Below are 21,859 nucleotides of genomic sequence, written 5' to 3'. Positions count from 1 at the left end.
GATGTTAGACTGCTAATTATGTGACAGATTTTGTTTTTAAATGCTCATCTTCTTCCTGGGTCATGTCTGCAGGTTTTCCTTTGAACATCCTGTGCCTCCTCCCACACCTCATCCAGCACTTTGACAGCCCCACTCCTTTCTGTAAGGAGACGGCTGATAAAATAGCCAAGGTGTGCGCAGATGAGAAGTCGGCCACGCTGTCCAACTTGGCCCACATGATGAGCCTGTACAGCACACACAGCTATTCTCGTGACTGCACCAACTGGATCAACGTTGTCTGTCGTTACCTCCACGATGCCTTTGCTGAGAGAACCTTGAACCTGGTTACTTACTTGGCTGAGGTATGTGAGATTAATATTAAACTTTTTATAATCACGTCACTAAAACCACTATTGATCATGAATCTCTCTCTCTCAGCTGCTAGAGAAGGGCCTTCCCGGCATGCAGCAGTCCTTGTTGCAGATCATCTACAGCTTGCTGAGCCATATCGACCTGTCGGCAGCTCCTGTCAAACAGTTCAACCTGGAGATCATGAAGATCATCGGAAAATATGTTCAGGTGAGCCTTTGCTATTTGTAATTAGTGAATTAATAGATTAAGTAGGCTTATCATGAATTTGTTGTTATTAATTGTTTACATTGCTACTTTATTTTCCACAAATGACAAAATGTTATCCAAGCACCACCCATGTGCTCCATATGGGCACAAACATCCTGATCTATATGAGTACTCGGATAACCTGTTCTATAAATAGACACACAATTGCATCTAAGAAAGAATAACATGTCTTTCAGAGTAGTTGTTCAGAGGCTTTTTGATGCAGCTACAGCTCTTTATGGAAGCCTTTTACCCTGACCCAGGGCATTATACGCTTCTCATTCACATCTGCTTCTGACAGCTGTTATACCATTACTGCCTCAAGGAAATTCTTTACTGGCGTGCTATCAGTGTTGCATTTTGTAGAAAGGCATTGTATTTGTGCGTATACAGTGTGCCAGTGTTGTTTGACCTCCTTTTATACTCCCCCGACACCAACGTAGGCCGTACAGAACACAAATGGCTTCAGAGATTTAGTCTGTAGATGCTGTGAGAAAGGGTCTGGTTTTATGAAGGCAAATAGGTCCTTTCACATTCATAAATTCTCCAGAAACACCTACACTGTTTGGTATCTCACAGTGGAACCATTATGTTTCTGTGTTTGTTTTTTTACAGAGCCCACATTGGAGAGAGGCCCAAAACATTCTGAAGTTGGTTGTGTCTCGTTCAGCCAGCCTTGTTGTTCCAGACGATGTGCAGCGCTCTTACAGCACAGAGTCGTGTGGCTCTCCAGAGATTGCCTTTACGCGCATATTTAACAACTCTTCAAAGGAGCTGCCCGGCAAGACACTGGATTTCCACTTTGACATCTCAGAGGTCAGTCTCCTCCCACATCACTTTTTTATCTCACTTTGAAGATATGCTCTGTTCTATTTAGTTGCTAACTGGCATTTTTGATTTCATAGACACCAATCATCGGGCATAAATATGGTGACCAGCGCACTGCAGCAGGCCGGAATGGAAAGCCACAGGTGATAGCTGTAACAAGGAGTACATCCTCTACATCATCTGGTTCTAACTCCAATGGTTTGGTGCAAGTAAGCTGGAAGAGGCCTCAACTGTCTCAGGTACATGTTCAAACAGACACAAGGCATCCAGCACTGCATATCAGTGAAGCAGAAATTATAAGACCGCACTCGCACAAAGTGAAACTTCACAAGATTCAGCTGGGATCCCTTTTTACGTCTTTACTTAGAATGACCAGTAAAAAAGACAGAGACATAAACATGAAAAAATGTTCAGCGCAACATTTTGTTTATATCAGAAAATCTGTAGCTCTATGTTCTGGATCCATCCAGGCCTAAAAACACATGCATTTATCATGCACAGTCTAGCTGATACAGCAGAGCAAGCATCATATTTAGCGGGCGTTATTAAAATCTGGCAGAGTTTTGACAAGTGAGCTGTACAAATGCAAATTGTTTTGTCCAAGAGGCAAACGAAAGCCACAAACGCATCAAATAGTCAAATGATAAGTGATAAGCAATTGATTTATACATTTATTTTACTCTTACTCTCATCCAGTGTTTCTTGTGGACCAGAGTTTTGTATATTCTCTTCTGTGTTATAACACCACCTGACACAAATCTGTCCTGATTTCCTCAATGCGTATTTTGTTCTTGTTACAGAGAAGAACCAGAGAGAGGCTGATGAATGTCCTGTCTCTATGTGGTCCAGAATCTGGCATTCCCAAAAATCCATCCGTAAGACTCCTCTCCTACTCTAAGGCCTCAGATAAGGTCTCTGTAAATTCAGTGTTATGAATACTGCTGCTGTGTGTTCTGTTTTTGTCGTCGTTGATTTCGATTTTCTGCCTGGATAGTTTTTGGCTTATATACAACATATGCGTTGTAATACTTGACAGCAAAGATGCATTTTCCTTCCTTCTTGTGCAGGTTGTGTTCTCATCCAATGAGGATCTGGACTCTGCAGACCAGCAGACGAGTCTTATACCCACTGTGGAGGAGGTGGTCAGAGAGGAGGAGGTGCAGGGAGAAGATACTGGCAGTGAGCAGCAGTTTGGTGTCTTTAAGGACTTTGACTTCTTAGATGTGGAGCTGGAGGATGCTGAGGTGAGAATCCGCTGTAAAATAGACTTACATGTATTAAAAATCTATGATAAATTTCAGATTTATAAAAAGACAGTGAATTTAGGGATTGTTTAGGAGTTAGCAGTGGGTGAAGAGTACAATACAGATGACTTATCTTTACAACTCTGAATCCAAAGGAATCATTAAGGAAGTTTAATTTGAATTACACTAGTCGGCCCCTAAACACATTTCACTCATGCTAGTTTCAAATAAACCTACACCTACTATGTTTACTGTTATCCATCTTTGACATTATCAGGTCTCCCCGCCTCCTAGTTGTTTGGTCTGAATAAATCATGAGTGTAGCATTATTCTCAGTTAACCTACTGCTAAACTTAAGAGCCATTGATGAGTTGCTTGATTCACAGATGAGCTTACAGTGTAATTGTCTTCTAGTAATCACTTCAATTTGCCAAATCCTAAGCTATAAGACACTTTAAAAAGACATGATTAGTACCATTTTTCTGTGGTAACAGCTTTTCACATAATTCTTCCATGGAGAGTGCAGCAGGAGGCCGCAGTAGCATCACATGAGCAGGGATGGGTATTACTCTTTTTTTTTTTTTTTAATTGACAGCGAACACAACACAGACTTCCAGTAACTGTTCTGCTTAATGAGGCGAGGCATGCCATGCCTGACTAAGATAACTTTTCTACCACTTATAGCACAATTTTTAGTCTACATCACGGCTTTCCTTAAAGGGGATTTGCTGTCAGTCTATGGCTGTGCTAAACACATTCGTTCTATAACATAGTAAATATATTAAGTCATATAATACTATGTTTGGTTATTTTGATAGATAAAGAAGAGCAGTGGTGAAGGAAGTACTTAGATCCTTTACTTAACTAAAAAGCTAGGAAAGTTCTAAAGTGAAATTGCTGCTTATATGTATATGAGTATAATCAGGAAGCTATACTATGCTATAAGCCGAAGTACTCAGTGCTGGAAAATGGCTCCTGTGACTGTTCTTTGTTGCAGTATTCTGCAGTGTTCTATCATGACATTATCACTCATGCAATGACGTAAAAGCAAGATTGAATTGTTGTAACTACCTGCCCCTCAACCAATGAAGAATGACAAACAGCAGCATGAAATAAACAGAAGCAGAAACATAAAAATATAATCTATCCCCAGCACAGTGCAGTCACTCTTCATCATCACTCCTCTTGAACGTACTATAGTTATAGTTGTGACACATTAACACTTTAATGTTTTGTTTGTCCAACTTGTGTCATATTTGTCCTGACTACCGTCGTAGAAAAAATGTCTGTGTCTTGTAACTGTCTTAAGTCTACTAACAAACGTATTCCTTCTCTTCTCTTGCCACAAGGAGTTGCAGGTAAGTCTGTAGGCCAGAAAGTTACTCAGAGATGTCATTCTTTGCAGTGCCCTGGTGTCCTGGTGTGTGTTGTCAAGTACAGTTCAGTAGTGCTCTTTAATTTGAAATCATTGCTCCTGTGGTTGTGAACCCTTTTACTTTTATTTTCTAGTTCTGTTTAGCTTTTACTTCATTTATCATTTCAAATCATCTCACCCACTCAAGCACATGAGCATCAGTAGTGTTTTTTCTGAGTTGTGGAATGTTGCATTTGTCCTGTGCTTTGTTTGTTTTGTTGTGCCCCATCGTGCTGTTTTTGTTTTTCTGTGTGTCTCACTGCTGTTGTCCTGGTCGTCCTGCAGGGGGAGAGCATGGACAACTTCAACTGGGGGGTGCGGCGTCGCTCCCTGGAGAGCATGGACAAAGGGGACACGCCGTCTTTGCAGGAGTGCCAGTACACCGGCAGCACGCCAAGCCTCAACCTCACCAACCACGAGGACACGGACGAATCGTCTGAGGAGGAGGTACTGAGCGCTAGCCAGATTCTCACCCGCTCTGGCCTTGTAAGTCTCACTCCAATCAGGGTCCCCCCACCCAACCCAACCCACTATACTCCTCACACAGCCCGCTGGCATGGTGTGCGTGTGTGTGTGTGCACATACTGAGCTGGACCTTCTGCCAGTGTGGACATGGGGCTACATGCTTGCTTCTTCGCTGGTGGTAGATGCCCCCTTCAAACCTTAGCCCCTCCTCTGACTGCCACATTAATTCCATTATCATTTCTCACATATTTTTTATTTGTACGATTGGTAAGTACAGTGTAGGAAAATCAATACAAAATTAGTTTAACTCACATTGACTAAACAAAACAAGTCACAGATATTGACATTTTTATCAACAAACTGAGAAGACAAATTGATTTTTGTTACTGAATACAATTTCTTAAATGTAATTCAAATATAAAATAGGTCAAATGTCTGAATCCAGCTTATTCCTTTGCATTTCTTAACAGTTTGGCTGCTTGTCTCTAACTTCTCTCTGCTTTGTTTTGCTTTGCAAGCGATGTCTTCTCCAAAGGTGCTAATGACGCCATTAATACAAATGCTTTACCTCAGTCTAATGGGGATGTTTTCTTTCTCTCTTCTTCTGCTCTTCTTGATCTTGGTAGTGCACGGTGAGAGAATGAGCTTTTGCCTTTAGTGGACATTTACCTCCTCATAGTGTTTGTAGTAATCCAATAATATACACTAGACAAAATGAGCATGCAGCATTTCAATGTGATTTACCCCAAATTTAAAATGAGATAACCCGTACATAAACTGTGATTGATATTGTCCATGTTAGCATGACCTTACAGTTTGCCTAAAGCAGGTCCAAAGTGCAGAGTCAGTTGAATGGAGGACTAAAATGACTAAACATGCTCTGCTTGGTACAGAAACATGAGTAATGTCATTTATTTGTTTATCAGCAGATTGAATGAAAACTCTTTCCCTTTCATTTACCGACACAGATGTCCCTGCATTACTATGATTCCTATTTCTGATGGGAACATATTAATAAGATCAAACAGCCAGTTGTTTCTAAACTAGTAATGAGGGATGCTGATATTAATTACATAACGCATCAAGCCCAGTATATTGTATGTAAGAGTACGTAGTTCATCAAAGTTTCAAACTCCTAGAATATGTCCTTTAAAATAATTTTTGTTCAGTTTTGACATAATAGCTGTGTTTCCGTTAACTGTTATTCATGTTTTGAAGATTTTGAAGTGTTGCATTAGTTAGTTAGTTGCAAAAAATTATGGAAAGCAGAAACACCTTTTTGAATAATTTCCGGCAAAGCAAACATTTAACTCCTATGACAAGCAGTTTTGTTTTTTTTTTGCTAATTTCATTGTCTTCACCTCCAGACACAAGAAACATGGCTGATATTAGCTGGTTCAGGCATATGGGTTCTGTAAAGCGTCTTGAGACAGTTTGACCTGTAATTAGCACTATATAAATAACTTAAATTAAATTGAATTGATATGAAAGAATAATTATAATATTCCTGATAGAAAATGATTCCTCAAAGTTTTGTCTTCCAAATGGCTAAAATGTTTTGGGTTTTTTTTCTTCAAGTTTTTTTTTTTTTTTTAGTAGTTTGCAAACAGCTGGACTTATTTCCAACTTTGTTTACCCTGCTTATTACAGCCACGTAAAACAGAACGTACTCACCCTCCAGTGATACAACACAGCTTGGTTTATTCACTCCAAAACAGTTAATGCCAACAAGCCTAATTCACTTTATCTTTTTCAAACTTTTCATGCAGCACTACAGAAGGTTACTTCAAATTCAGTTACATGGAAACACAGCAAGTCTGTAGTTCCTGGACGATGCAGGAGACGCTCTTTGTTGTGTTCATATATGCCTCAGCAGAAAAGCCAACCACTGTGCTTGTCTCTCTTCTCCAGCTTAACAGTGACTCTGCGACGGACGACACTGCATCCAACCATGTGGACTCTTTGCAGCAGTCTCAAGAATCATCCAGCAGTGCCATGACTGAAGAGGCAACTGTCCTGCCCTCCCTGCCCTCCCTCCCCCGACTGGATAGCCCCCTTTTGGAGATGGCCCACTCAGACAGCACCAGCAGCCAGCTGCCTGAGGTGCGATGAATCGGGAGCAGTAATAAACTGTGGTGCTCGGGTTCTTTTTAGCTTGCCTTTTTCTTTCTGTCCTACTTGCATCTTGCTTTTTCTGTACCTCTTGGCTTGTCTGTCATTTAGATGGATGATCAGCGTACCTTCAGCTGGTTTTGGATTTGGGGGTAAAAGTGCTGCTTCTGTAACTATCTGGCTACTATTGCGGTTAAGACATTGTGTGCTGCTTCTGATTCCTTCTGCGACCGCTTGCTTTGTTGCTTTGCTCTGGGTGTGGGTGCTGAAAGCTTTAGCTCTCGCTCACTTAATAGTGGTGGGGCTTGATTATGTGATTTGGGGAGAGATGAAAACAAAAACTCACCTCAGGGCAGCTGTTACTGCTCATCTCCAATAACACAGCAACTGACCATTCCAACTAAATCCTCCATTTAAAACTTGTGAAAGGGACACCAGCTCCTTTATCTCCGGCAGAGGCATGTGTGAGTATAAGTCCTTTACAAGTGGTGTGTTAACTCATTAAAAAAAAAAACAATGGTGCTACACCCCTTTAATTAACTATCACATTAACATGCCTTAGCCTTTCTTGTGCTATCTACTACTACTGACATTTATCACTTGCACTAACAATGGTGAGTATATTATATTGTGCAGATTTGCATTCATGTATACAATGTGGGAATTTATTTTAAATGGCTGAATCTGTTACTGTGGAGTATAGCAATGCATGAATAGCCATAGCTCATATATATAAAGTGTGTCGGTGTGTGTGAAAATTGGTTTTCAAGCAGGTGCTCCTACCCTCCAGCGATGGTGCTCTACACACAGAACTGAATGTAACTTTCTAGGAACTCAATCCAACCAGTGGTCTCAATATCATCCCAAGGACATCTCCCCCATCACAGCCCCAGCTCTTAGTGTAATGAGCCCTAGATAAAACCATCAATACTCTTACTCATTCCCTCCAGGATGGCCACGACCACTTCTAAAAGCTTTCTGTAATATAGCTGCTGTCCCTGTGATGTACTGGCTGCCTGCCACACTTGCCTTTTCTAATGCATTAGAGTTTTACTTAAAAAAACAAGACAGGAAAAAGCCAAGTCCTCTTAATTAGAACCCCCAGTCCTGTCTTCCTCATGTCCCTCCTTCATGTGTGGGCCTTACATAAAAAATTTATCTGGAGATACCCATGTCTGAGTCAGACGCTGTAGCTGTTTGGTGCGCTAAAGTGCAACATAAATATACTGAGCTGTTGTTTGGTTGCCTCACTTGATGCGTTCCCACAATTTATTGCTGTTGTCTGGTGAATTTGTAATGATCCTAATGCGGCCCATCACTTATGTGTAGTTATGCAGTACCGGTCATAAATCACTCATACACATGTAACAGGCGTCATGGCAGGAACATCTCATTCATCTGCTGTCCTGTTAGCGCTCAGTTCCCGTCGTTCCACCCTGATGTTGCTGTTTTATTAGCAGTGAGGTCAGGTTTTAAATGGCATTTCAGTGATAGATTGATATTGGCTGCTGTTTATTGATTCCTTTTCTTTTTCTTTAATTTCTCACGAGAGATGTTAGCTTACAGAGTGACATCCAGAGCAATCTCCGAGGAGCTGAATGTCGTAGAAACTGCTGACTTGAAAGTCCCCCTCATATAATTGAAGCTAATATGTGCACTTAAGTATAGGCTATAGCAGTCTTAATTTAAACTCTAATAGACGTTCAGCAGTGAGTCTACCTTCTTGAATTGGTACTAAGAGCAATTGTTGTCATGACAACCGGACTACTTAACTGTTGGGTAAAAAGGTAATGCTAATGATGTTGTATTTTTAAGCCAAGCTGCACCTGAGCGCCCCCTTCTGGCTTCATGTTACAGGACGCTGTTAGCATGACGGCGGCCGATGAGCTGAGCAGCAGTGTGAGCGAGGACACGGGGTTTTGCAGCGCCCCCCCTCTGCCCTCAGACCCTGCAGAGCTGTGTGACCTTCCAGACCCCCAGGACCCTCACGACCCCCAGGAGGCCCAAGACCCTCAGGAGGACCTGGATCCAGCCCCCCCTCCCCCGCCGGCCATAGACACACCACCAGGGTCCCTTTGTGAGGAAGAACCCCAGACAGTATTGCCTCTTTGTCTGCCCATGGCACCAGAGCATAAAACAGATCCAGATCCAGATAGCACCTGTGGCTCTGTGTGGGAGGAAGATGTGACGCAGGCCCTGAAAGAGCTGGATGAGCGCTGCGAGGAGGAGGAGGCAGACTTCTCTGGCATGTCCAGGTAAACATTTGAAAAATTTACTCAAAAAATCTAAATATCTGGATCAGAGAAAGTGCTTGAAGCATTCTGTGGCGTGCTTGCATTTTCCATCAGTGATCTGAAATATTCTTCCCTCTGTAAACCGAAAAACTAATCAGTACTGATCAATACATTCCTTGATGTCACATTGCATATGATGGGAGTTCGTGATTTTATTTTTATGTTTTATGTTTTGTCAGTAGTAGTACAGTTTTAGTGTACATGCATGTTCTTGGAGCCACACAAACTAAAGTAAAATGTGTTGAATGCAAGATTGAAGGTGTTAAAGTGCAGTGTTAAAATAAACCAGTTAACATGTGAAGAAAAAACATTAAAGATTTCATACCATACTAGAGGTACAAGCACATTTACAATTATGGAAAAGAGAAAAAGAAAAATGAGCTCAAAGCCTCCATGTTTTATTATTCTCACCCAGCCTCACCAGAAATGAAGAACACCTCCACTAATGTCAAAGGAATTTTAAAATGTTTTAAAAATATTGGGCCATTTATTAAGCATTAAGAAAACAAGTAGTAATGCAACATCACATATAAAAGACCACATATTTGTGTGTAAATTGGTTGTATTAATTGTTCTCTGATGGGTTGATTGATCACATTGTACATGTGATTTTTGTTTTTAACAATTGCAGCAGCATGCGTAATTGTTTACCATTTAAGAAAAGTCGTGTTTTTACATACAAGTCGATGCATACCACTTCTGTTAATCAATTTCAAGGAAGCCTTCACTGCTGCTTTCTGCTTTTAACTTTACATTTAGGAAAGCATTATTTGCTCTCAAAATGATGCTGTACTGCCTACATTTGTTAAAATTTAAAATGAAAAATTCAGTGTAGCTTTTGTGAGCTAAACCGTTTTAGGACATTATGATGAGTAATTTCTTTCTTGGCATGGCTGCTGCAACTGTGAAGGTGGACCAATGTAGGCGGGCTGGCTCCAATCCATTTCTAAACATTCACTCCTCAAGGTGGGCCAATTCTGGCTGGAGGACAGTTGTAAAGTCAGTGGTTTAAACAGCACTGAGGCAATATGAAGAAGCAACGCAGAACAAACATGCAGACACAGTCGCTCAGTTAGCCTTTTACTTGCATATATATCACTCTACTCAAGGTCTTCCAATTAGCTGAGCCACACGTAACGTTAAGCAAGTGTGTGAGTGGGTTGGACTGATTGCCTGAAAACTGCAGGACGCTAACCAGTTTAGTGTATGTGTCAGTGTTCGAGGATTTATGTGAGTGGGAGAGAGCAAGATAAAAACAACTCAGCAATGTTCTGCCACTGAGCGGTTGGGAGCTGGCTCTGTTTGTAGAAGAGTGTGTATGTGTCAGTGTGTGTAGATCTCTAGCTTGTATAGAGCTCTCTGCAGTCCTGTGTGGGATGAGAGTGCAGTGCGCTAGTGCTGTTAGCAGTTGCAGCACCGTCGTGCTGCAGACAAGGGGAGAGAGTGAGGGGAAGAGAAGCGATAGTTGGGGTGAGGATGAGGACAGAGACTGTGTCCGCTGCAGCGCTGGGCAGCGCAGGCTTTAGATACTTATATTCTGTCTGCTTCTTCAGGCTGTTTGGTCCGACAGGCCTGTGAGTATCTGTACATATGTACGTGCGTGTGTGTCTGTGTGTTGGAAAGAGAGAGAGATGTTTGCATGATGCTAAAATGCTAATAGCTCATATTTTATTGTGACAGCACTGCAGTAGATCAGAGCTTTCAAAATACTGCAGCAGAATTTTCAGTGAGGGAGGCAGAGATAGAGCAGTGTGGGGTTGTTTACTTGCAGCAAGCAACGATGAGCGTGTGTGTGTTTACATTTGTCCTTCGGTGAACACTGAGGGGAGTGTAGAACATGTTGGATTGTTGCTTATTGGCCCCCGTGTGTGTTTCAGTCAAGATGAAGGTGACGCAGACGGCTTCCCAGAGATTCAGGCCTCTCCGCCCCCTTCGCCCTTCCTCTCTGCCATCCTGGCAGCATTCCAGCCTGTTGCCTACGACAATGAGGAAGATGCTTGGCGTTGCCATGTCAACCAGATGTTGTCAGACACAGATGGGTCGTCTGCTGTTTACACATTCCACGTGTTCTCCCGACTCTTTCAGGTAAACATCACCTAAATGCTTTTCAGATATTGCTATTCAGATATCTATGGAACTGTTTACCAGTGAGCATTCTCAACAAGACCTGTTTTCATTTTATTATTCCTCATCCTCTTCAGAGCATTCAGCGGAAATTTGGCTCCATTACACATTCATCTGTTCGCTTTCTTGGAGAAAGGCTCCAACGAATGGGTAATCAGTTTCTCAGCTCCCTGGAAGTTATGACGTCTCGCTCACAGTGCCCCACTGTGCTGCTGGATGCAGAAACGGTGAGGCTGTTTGGCATGCTTGACTGCAATAATGTTAATAACACTGGTAAAGGGAGACTATAATGCTGCTGTAATAACAGGTTTCAATTTTTTAGTAAAACAAAAATAGAGCCGCATGTTCTGGATATTCCTCAACGTGTGTGTGTGTGTCCTGCTGTTTTTATTTTTGTGTCATTTGTTGTGTTTGCATTGGCTGTTGTTGTGGCTTAATGTATGTGGTGTCCTGTCTTGCTGTTGTAGCTGGTCTCTTGTGGACTGTTGGAGACTCTGAAGTTTAGTGTGCTGGAGTTGCAGGAACACCTGGACACCTATAATGCCAAGAGAGAAGCAGCAGAGCTTGTAAGTCTCCATATATCTTTCATCGCACACCATATCGACTTCCACATTCTCTTTGAATATTTTCCCTCAGGACACATTGCCTCTGTAAGTCTTCAGACTGCCACAACGGCATTTTCAGTCGCTGTGTCTGGGTGTGTTTGTCTTGTAATGATTTGTCATCTCAAGAGAGATGAGCTTAGGAAATGTATGTAAAGTGCCTTTTATCTCTGCCATCGCTCCATGGAGGGCTAGTAGAACATAAAGTCAAATAGCTGATGCTATGCAAGATATGCCCAGTCTGTCTCATCAGCAGGCCAGACATTGAATCAGTGTTGGGTATGAGTAGATTTAGCTGCCGTTATTGTCTGCATCACCACTGACAACCCCTGCTGAAGGGATAAAAATAACCCTCAGCACTCCTAAATCAGTTATAGAAGGCCAGGCAGGAGAAGCTGTGAGAAGGCAAGGGAGATGGGAGGAAGGGGGGGAGGGGAAGAGAGAGAGATGAGATTGCAGAGGGTTCTGGGATGCAGGGGCGCTAATTGAATGAGACGGCAATGTTCCCTGGAGGGCTAGATACTATCCCGTGCTCTGGAACAGGCCTCCTTTAATTCGCTAAGTACAGCGCTCTTATTAAATCTCCTCCCTGACCAACCTTTGTTATATACACACAAATGTAAATGCATATGTCCATGCAAAAAACAACCTCTTGTAATGCCAAGCTTCCTCTCCTTCGCCCAAGTCCTATATGTATTATTTCCTGCTGTCTTGTCTCTCATCCGTTTATGTCCTCTCAACTCTGTAGTGGCTGGACAACTGCAGGAAAACTTTTGGAGACAAAGACAGCAGCCAACGACCAAATACTCATGCACAGGTAGGAATGACTCACTTATTCGTTTGATAGCTGGGAGTAGTGTTTTTCGTTTGTACTGATCAGTATGACTTTTATTTCAGTATTTTTGGTTGTTATAATGCAGCTGAATGGATAAAATCCAACTGAAATATTGACATTTGTAACATACGTCACATCATCTGTGTTCTACTTCAAGGCAAAACGATCAGAAAACAAAAGCGTCACAATTATTTTGTGCCCCATGTGCTTTCAGTTTACAAAGATTATGTTGCTAACCATACTTAGTTTAGGAGCCTCAGTCTTTGAACAACAACCCACACTAGTTTTCCTGCTTAATTGTCCTACTTATCAAAATTAGAAACACACAGTTTCTCCTACACAATAGTACTTCATAGTGTGCACTCCTAACGTCTGTGTTCAGGTCACATAGCTAATTAGCTGCTTAGCATACAACTGTCGTTTGTGGACTGTATTGCGACCCTTACTCCTCACTACCACGAGTGCTAGGCTCAGACTAGAGGAGTTTTAAAATCCATCCAGATTTTAAAATTGGGTTACATCGTGCATATAAAGAGGATCTTCACATTTATTCTTTTCTCTAATCGCCGTCATGCACACACACTACAAGACTGCAACATAATGCCGCATTACGCACTTCAGGATGTTATTAAGATTATCGTGCCAGAGGGAGCAATCAAGAAGCAGAGCACCACCTCACATGGCGGCACTTGTTAGCATTACAGCGACAACTTGCTGAAGCAGAAGGAGTCCTGCTAAAGGGACGTGTTGATTACACAGCGAGCCACATAAAACTCAAGATTACATCATTTCAAGACAGACATGCTGGTTTTACACTTGAAGTCTTTGCGTTTTCTCTCAATCTTAGAATGTAAGTTTGTTTCCTCGAGCCCCTTGCAAAGATTTGTGGACTTCCTTCCTACAGTGTCTGTAAAACGCACTCATCGTCCTCAGAAATGTCCTTTTTAATTGCTTTTCAACATTGAGTTGTGGTCAATTTAATTTCACTTTTTAGAAAGGATTTTACAAAAAAAAAATGACTGTTGTGAAAACAAGGTAATATCAAATCATTAAAAATACAAAATGTAAAATAAGTGATTGGTTAAGTATTCACCTCTGTTAAAGTGACCCGTCTAATTCAAAACAGGTACAAGAAATTGGTGCTAGAAGTCACACAATTAGTGAAATGGAGAGGAGTGTAGTGATTGTCTCGAGTGATTGTAGTACAGAGAGAGCTGTATCTGGAAGGTCTACTCTGTGAAAATGTTATTGAAAAGTATGAATCAGGGAGTGAATAATCTCCAAGTCACTGAATGTCTGTTGGAGTACATTAAATACATTTTTAAGAAGTTGTACAGGTACATGTGTAAATCTGCCTCAAGCAGGTCATCCCCAAAAACTGAATGCAAGAAAGAGACAAATGAGAGAGGCCACCAAGACCCATATGGCTCCTCTGAAGGAGTTACAAACTACAGTGACTGAAATGGGAGAGACTGTCCTTACAACAACTGTTGCCTCAAAGTTTTTGAGGAGTGGCAGAGAGAAATATTAAATCTTGACTGGAATTCCCCACAAGGCATATGGGAGGCTCTGAAGTCGCCTGGAAGAGGATTCTTAGCTTTGATGAGACCAAAATGTTTTGTCCATCAGGCTAGACACTATGTTTGACTGACACCAAACGCTCTGCATCATCACAAACACTTTATCCCCACTGTGAAGCACGGTGGTGGCAGCATCATGTTGAGGGAATGCTCGTCTGCAGGGTTGTAAATGTGGAAGATAAAATGAATGCGACGAAGTATAGAGAAATCCTGGTCAACGACTTAGTACAGTCTGCAAGAAAACTGCAACTTGGGAGAAGATTTGTTTTCCAGCAGGACAATGACCCAGAGCAGACAGCCAAGGCTTACCAGAAATGATGTTCTGGAGTGGCTGAGTCAGAGCCCAGACCTAATTAAGAATTTGTGGCTGGTCACTCACAACTGCACTTTTGTAAAGAATGTATCCCCTCAGACTCAATGCTGGAGCTGCAGCAAAACGTGCATCTACTAAATACTGTCTTGAATAGAGTGAATACTTATGCAATCAATAATTTTATCTTTCATCTTTGTATTTAATTGACAATATTCTGTAGAAACCTGTCTGTAAATTCTTGTCCAAAAAGCCAAATTATCGTGCCCATGATTCAAGCAATAAAAAAGGAAAACTTCCAAAGGAGTTAAAACTTTTCATAGTCACTGAACAAAGGGTCGTCTCAGGTTACAACCGATCAGCTGTTTTAATCAGAAATGCAACACTCTCCTTCCTCTCTGTGTAGCCTTTACTGTACCACACCTTTCCTCTCTGTCATCATACATGCCGTTAATCAGCTTTTCAGAATAAAGGTTTCTGTTACTGCTGAAGTCAGCTCACGTGTTTTCGGCACTCAGCCTCCCCAGGTCACTGTGTCTCAGCTGTCATGTTAAAGCTCACTAATTCTTGGTCTTTCTCTCCTTCTGTTTTGTTTGTTGTTTTTGTGTGTGTGTATGTGTGTGTTTGACCTGCTCACCTTCTTGCTTAGCAAATGGAAAATCTAGCAGTAAGTGGTTCTCATATTATAGCCTTTAATAATGATGACATCCGGACAAAACACTGACCATCTCATCTCTGTACATTCCCGACAGCCACAGATTGTTCTCTGCCACCTCCCCACCCCCACCCACCTCTGTATCTCTTTCTGCCTTGATTGGTCATGTAACCCAGCTCAACTCCCTCATCCGCTCAATCATCATGTCCTGTGTTAGCCTGTATTGTAATATATGTTGTTTATGTTTCTGTTGGCCGGATAATCAGCATCTCCTGTTTTGTGCCGCACAGTGAGTCTGTCTACAGATAGAAGTGATCTACTGCTGTTCAGTGTAGAGTTCCCGTTTGATTTCAGAGGAGCTGCTGCATTATTAGTAGGAAAGAATAGGTAGAGAGTTCATATTGTTGTTAGGTTTGGCTTCTTTTCATTTTGCATGTTCTTTGTTCTCATTTCTGTTCAAATCATCATTTTTTTCCGGTATTCTCCTGGATTAGGGTCTTAACTTTGAGTAATTACCCACTTCTTTGGATCATTCATCTAGTCGGCCATACCTGCTCTCGGTGGCCCTCAGGGAGCGTCATGCGAGGTGGTGATGGATAGTTTTCTAATTGAGCTCTCATGACTAATTGTAGCACTAGTTGACTCACCTTTTGCTCCATGGCCCAAACCAGATGGCACTTTGCACTAGCCCATGTTAACCTTTTCATCTACTCCCACGTCTCTAACCCAGGTTACCCGTCTGTCTAATCATATGATCATCAGAGTCATTTCAGTGCAGGCTCAGACCATTATGCTGACGTGTGACTCCATCTCTGTCTTCTCTGTAGGAGCTGGAGTTATGTCGGAGGCTCTATAAGTTGCACTTTCAGCTACTGCTGCTGTTCCAGGCCTACTGTAAGCTCATCAGCAGGGTGGACACCATTAAGAGAGAGGCAGAGGTGAGATGCAAGGCTTTAAGAACTAAAAATATCTTGTTTTGGAGTGGCATGGTTATGCAGAAAATAATAATAAATGAAGTTACATTTATTAATTATGTATTCTTAAAACTGAAAAAACACGTAAAACATTCTTCCAAGTGCACCCGGCTGGTACTAATTTGGGGATAAAAACATTGCTCCACATGAAATAGATGTCTTATTTTGCACATTTTTACAGTTCTACAAACTAGGCTCTGGAAAGATATTTCACCATGCTGGATGTATGTTTTAGCAATTTGTGTGCCAATTTTGATCCATGCCGCATTTGTCTTATTGCTCAAGTACATTTTATTTTGCTCTCATCAGGGATTATTGGTTGCTCTGAGAAGCTAGAATGTTTTATTCGTACAGGGTATGATTACACACTGTTCATTTTCTGAGAATTTTAGAATGAGGCTTATAAATAGTTGATGAAATGTCAAGTTGAGATTCAGTACGTTTTTCCTGACACAACCATACGTCACACCTCACGCATTCAAGTATGGTTTGGAGAGTTTAAAATCTGTTTGTACAGCTTCTTAAATCCACTTTATCTCCAAGACAGATTGCAGAGCTGCTATTGAATAACTGTTTATCCCGGATGGTTGCCTTGTTGTCTCTTTTTGTTTCATTGCTGTTTTTCATCAAAGATTGTAAACCGTTTACATGAAAAGAACCTCGCAGTTGCCTATAAGTAAAATGTAAAATGCACTTCTGGTTGTGATTACACGTCTTCTTTCAACCACAGGTTACATAAATAGTCGTTGCTAAATCTGTATTGCAGTCGATCTCTATCTGGGCTGCATCTCGATGGGGCTTTAATTAGATCAAGGTACTTAATAAAATTAAATAATTCCCCATTTGAAGCGATGGAGTCAGCAAGTCTGGTTAATATTTAGTCCAAAAGTTTATTTTGCTGACCTCCCAGGCAAATTTCGCACATGTATGCTTGCGTGCAATATGTAAAGCTATGAGATTAATGTTTTTGTATCTCTGTTTCTAAGGTCACCAACATGTCTGAAGAGCTCACCATCCTGGAGAACTGCCTGAAGGAAGCAGAGATGGGAAATGATGTTCAGGAGGATGTGTGTATGTCAGACAATGCCCAGACCAACACAGAGACGGCCATCCAGTCACTGATAGAAACTCTTAGAGCCAGAGACTTCAGCTCTGCTCTCACACAGGTCAAAATCTTTAGGTAAGATCAGCTAAACAGTTCCACAGCCCAGAAACAAATCAGTGACTATTTCTTTATAATATAACAAGTTGGTAAACCTGGGGGGAAAAGCAAGAAATCTGAGACACTGTAATGGGTAAGGAGTAATAAGTTTATATATTTTTATAGCAGTTTAACCCTTTAAGCTTCAGTGTACCGCCGGCGGTACACCTACTAATTTGCATAGGAATTTCAAGAATGTCCGACAGGTGCAAACACAATTATACAAACACTATACACCGATGGAAAGCTTAGATTCTCATGAATCCGCCGGTATAAACCACTTTCAGATGCGATTACCACAGCGGGTGAGAAAAACACATTTGTCCGACAAAAACAAATATTCATCCATCCGTTCTCTATACACGGCTTCAAAGCACACAGCGCGACTCACATTTCCGGGTTTATTATTACACACAAAAAAAAAGATTCCACAAAAAACGGCCATAATCCAACCTTTTACATCAGATGACACAAGCCAGTAAACTATTTTGTCCAAAACATGTCCTGAAGTCGGTATAAAATCCCCGAATCGGTCGTTTTCAAGGAAATGCACCTCCCGATGCGCGTCCAATATTCCCCGTATTTTTCGTAATTTTTTTTAATTTAAAAATAGAATATTAGCGATTTTTTTGTACTGAAAACGGCTGGAATTGACTGAAGCTTAAAGGGTTAAACATTTAAATGTCACACTGCCTTGTAGAGACACAAGGTGCCCTGCTGTTAGAGAAGCAGAACAAATGCCACTGCTGTAGTCAAAACACTCTGATTCCCGTTTCCGAAAACTCGTTTCTTTCTTTCTCTCTCACAGTGAACTGAATGCCTTTGGGTTGTAAACACAACTGAACATTTAAGGCTGTAATCGTGCACTTTGGGAAACACCAGTCAACATTTCTTACCGTTTTATGACATTTCGTCGAGCAAACAACGGATCAGTTAATCGAGAAAATAGTTGTCAGATTGGTCGACAGTGAGAGTAGCCAGCAGCTGTAGTTCGAGTGTTTCACTGGAAACAGCAAAGCATGCAAAATATAAAACTAGTTACACGATATACACAAATGGAACAAAGATGCTTCAGACATAATGAAAACAATTTGAAAAAGGTTAATTCCACTAAACCTATGACCATTATTATTTATTATAGTTGATACGGGGCCATACTTTACTAAATGAACATCATGCCGTATTGAAAAAGTCTTTAAATGCTGACTTAAACCATATGTTCAGTATCAATTTCTCATAGACTTCTGACTTCTCTTTGCAACCAGAGGAGTCCCCTGCTGGCTGAATGGATACGAATTTTTCTGATCCAGAGGCTACATTCAACTTTAATTTACAGTCTCTAATTTTGATGAGCTTTTATTGACAGCAGTGTCATGATTCGTGGGCTAGTTTCAGTTTTAAATTTCGGTTTTCCAAATGTAAAAGGAGAGTGCAATAACTTACAGCCGTCAATGATTTACAGCAATGAGGTTGCATTCTATGGTGCTAATACCACTAATCTAAAACCAAAAGAGGCATGAAATTACTAGAAAAAAATTAGTAGAATTCACTGTCAGCTAAAACTTTTTAAACTTTTTAATTGTGAATTAAATGTTTTTAAATGTCGTCGAAAACACACTTGTTCTGTGTAGCGTTTGACGCTTAGCTTCTTTTAAAACTGTGTGTTTCTTAAATGCTTTTACTTATTTATTTTATTTTACTCTGTTAAGCGCCTTGTGCTCCTTTTGGCTGTTGGAAAGCACTTTATAAATAAAATTTGATTGATTGATTGATTGACAGCCCTACATCCCACTGCTGGAAATACCGTAATTTCCAGACTATATAGCACACCTGAATATGAGCTGCATCCACTAAATTTAAAAAGGAAAAACCATTCTGTACATATATAAGCTGCACCTGTCTATAAGCTGCAGGTGTCCACGTTATACCATGAGATATTTACACACAGATTTTTTAGACTTTAAATTAAATGCTTTTTTCCAAACCCTGCCTGTAACAGGGCAGTAAAACGCGTTGAATCAGTTCACGCTGCCGACTCCAACGTCTCACCATCGATTCATTGATACCAAGCTTATGTGCAGCAGCTTTGTTTCCTTCTTCGACAGGCAGATCCATTTCCTTTAACTTAAAAGCTGCATCATATGCATTTCTTCGTGTGTTTTTAACTGGAAAGCACTTTAGTCACCTTTGAGTGTTGTAAAGTGCTCTGTAAATAAATCTTGATTGACTGATTGATTTTCCATGATGAGGGTGTGTGCATAAAGCGCCAAATGACCGATCTGAAGAGTTTAGTGTGAGTGCATTTGATTGAATTTGAGCAGTTTCATTGGTACACTGTGACCTGTTCTGTAATGTCATTCTGATGTGACGAGGCTAAACGTATTGATGGCATGAAGCTCGCCCGTAAAAATCTATGCATTAGCCGCATCGTTGTATAAGCCGCAGGGTTGAAAGTGTGACAAAAAAGTAGCGGCTTATAGTCCGGAAACTATGGTATGTCCTGCATTGGCTTTTATTCAAAATCTTCTCTGCACACACTCACCCCTCCGCCCTCCTTTATCTCCAGGTCTTTGTGGCCCAATGACATCTTCGGCAACGAGACCGATAATGCAGTCCAGACCCTTCTGCACATCTACTTCCGTCACCAGACGCTGGGTCAGACGGGCTGCTTGGCGGTGGTGGGCCCCAGCAGGGACCTGTCTCAGGCCAGCAGCCGCCTCATGGAGCTCAACCTGCAGATCCGTGAGGCTCTGAGTCAGGCTCAGGCCTGCCAGCCCCACACCACCATGGTCAGCACTGGACTGTGAGCCTGCAGACTGGACTAGACTGGACTTAAATACCCCCCTGCTCTACACAGACCTCACCTCAGCTGTAGAGAGGGTAGACAGTGAGGGGAGGAGGACTAGAGAGACTCCACCTATAAAGGGCTAAAGGATGCGTGGGAATAACTGTGACTCTTAATATATATTATTACATGTATGAATGCTTAAAGCTAATATCTTTTCCCAGACTAAGCCAACTTACAAAATTCAGTTGCAATAAGTCATGTGGTGGTATGCCTGGAGAAGAATAAGGACGCAGTGGGATGATAACTTTATTCTTTTTTTTTTTTTCTTTTTTTTTATTTGTCTTTTTGCTGGATCTGACCTGATGGGCCCATCGTACTGAGCAGGGGCTTCCTCTGAGCCCCGGGCTGGGAGATGGTGTTGAAGCATGTAGGACAGTTCAGAGGAGGTGTCGTATGTGTGAGGACACACCGTCAAGATTCATAAGCAAACTCAGAAAAATCTTGTTTAAAAAGCAAAATACTTTAAAAAAAAAGTTTTCAAACGCATGCTTGAAAGAGAAAAGCACTGCAAGAATATTTTTTTGAGAAATGTATTTTTTATTAGAGCTAACATCCTAGGTTGTAAATGTTAGGATATTTAACATGTAATTGTAGCCCTGTGGAAAACGTCTGCCTTCAGGGAGTGTAAAAAGAGAAATATATCTGTTTATTGATCTGCTCTGAGAAGAGAGTCCCCTTCAACAGGGCTTCACGCAAAACTCACTCTTTAACCAAATAAGTAGATGCCTTTAGAGACTCCTGACTGTGTGATATATATTGGATACTCTGGTATACTCTCACACACAAATGCATATAATTGCACACAGGTGCAGACTGGCTACAACTCATTATGGAAACATAACTTATTTTACTCTGTATATATTTTAGAAAATGTATAGTGTAAAACCAGTATTTTTCCCTTGTACTTTTGTGTAATGCACTGTTCATCCGAATAGGATGTATGTATAAAGCTAATGTGATGAGAGAAAGCCAAGACCAGATTTGAGTCATTGATGATCCGCTCCACCTTTGTCATCCAATCACACAAACTTCTAAATTTCCCAAAGGCTGCCTTGGTTGTTGTCTCGCAAAGGGGTTTGGTGCTCATTTGGGACAAGCCACCTGTCTGGTTTAGTGATAGCGATGGCATGGGAGATCCAAGTAGCCTCCATCTCCTGCTGGACCCCACCAATCCAGCCAAGCCATGTCCATATGCATTCCTTCTCTCCACTGTGATCTTTTTGTTAGAACCACACCCCAGAACAGACTGTGTAAATCCTGTCGAGGGGGAGATTAAGGTTTGTGTTTGTCCGTGTCGGCTGATCCCGTTGCAAAGCAGCGCTCATCCTCCGCCGCATCCTGATCCAGTTTTGGTTTTTTGTTTTTTTTTCCGAGGAGGAAAACGGCCGTCGTTGAAACTGCGCTGCACTTTCAGAATGGCCCTACTTGCTGCTGTGACTGCAGGACATGAACCGTTAGCTGAATGCTTTTTGGAAAGCTTGTCATGGCACATTGTAACAGTCACTGTACTCATTCCTCAGAGAGCTTTTTTTTCTCCTCCTGCTTGTCTGGTACATTTGAATGCTGTTCTTAATTATTTAATATTATTTACCTGGAAGATGTTTTAATGTAGAGCTGCATTATACATTTTTTTCCTTGTTCACTCACATACCAGCCTTCTCTCTGGATAAATAAACCTAATCATACAGAATGAGCTCAGTCTTGAGTTATTCTGAGTGTAAAAATGGGTTTTCCTGCTGCATAAACCACACTTTAGATATTTACAAGAATTTTCTT

At 41.3% G+C, this 21,859-nt stretch overlaps 1 protein-coding gene across 14 annotated transcripts in view; it reads left to right on the top strand.

Moving 5' to 3' along the window:
• Positions 1-21,776, top strand: part of fryl (furry homolog, like) — an 83,852-nt gene extending 62,076 nt beyond the window's left edge. For 7 of the 14 annotated variants that reach the window (XM_051946675.1, XM_051946674.1, XM_051946669.1 and 4 more), the window contains 17 exons: positions 73-341; positions 418-558; positions 1,213-1,413; positions 1,503-1,664; positions 2,226-2,336; positions 2,493-2,669; positions 4,369-4,569; positions 6,460-6,651; positions 8,518-8,915; positions 10,832-11,039; positions 11,156-11,305; positions 11,546-11,644; positions 12,429-12,497; positions 15,055-15,072; positions 15,888-15,998; positions 17,021-17,214; positions 19,802-21,776. In XM_051946675.1, coding sequence (XP_051802635.1) covers positions 73-341; positions 418-558; positions 1,213-1,413; positions 1,503-1,664; positions 2,226-2,336; positions 2,493-2,669; positions 4,369-4,569; positions 6,460-6,651; positions 8,518-8,915; positions 10,832-11,039; positions 11,156-11,305; positions 11,546-11,644; positions 12,429-12,497; positions 15,055-15,072; positions 15,888-15,998; positions 17,021-17,214; positions 19,802-20,042 — 2,942 coding nt within the window. In that variant the 3' untranslated portion in view covers positions 20,043-21,776. The remainder of the gene's footprint in view (positions 1-72; positions 342-417; positions 559-1,212; positions 1,414-1,502; positions 1,665-2,225; positions 2,337-2,492; positions 2,670-4,368; positions 4,570-6,459; positions 6,652-8,517; positions 8,916-10,831; positions 11,040-11,155; positions 11,306-11,545; positions 11,645-12,428; positions 12,498-15,054; positions 15,073-15,887; positions 15,999-17,020; positions 17,215-19,801) is intronic. The other 7 variants (XM_051946671.1, XM_051946665.1, XM_051946670.1 and 4 more) reach the window with 4 other exon arrangements.
• The last annotated feature ends 83 nt before the right edge of the window (positions 21,777-21,859 follow it).

The sequence above is a fragment of the Acanthochromis polyacanthus genome, chromosome 4 (assembly GCF_021347895.1).
Source record: "Acanthochromis polyacanthus isolate Apoly-LR-REF ecotype Palm Island chromosome 4, KAUST_Apoly_ChrSc, whole genome shotgun sequence".
Taxonomy (NCBI): Eukaryota; Metazoa; Chordata; class Actinopteri; family Pomacentridae; genus Acanthochromis; species Acanthochromis polyacanthus.
This window is presented reverse-complemented; position numbering and strand designations above follow the sequence as displayed.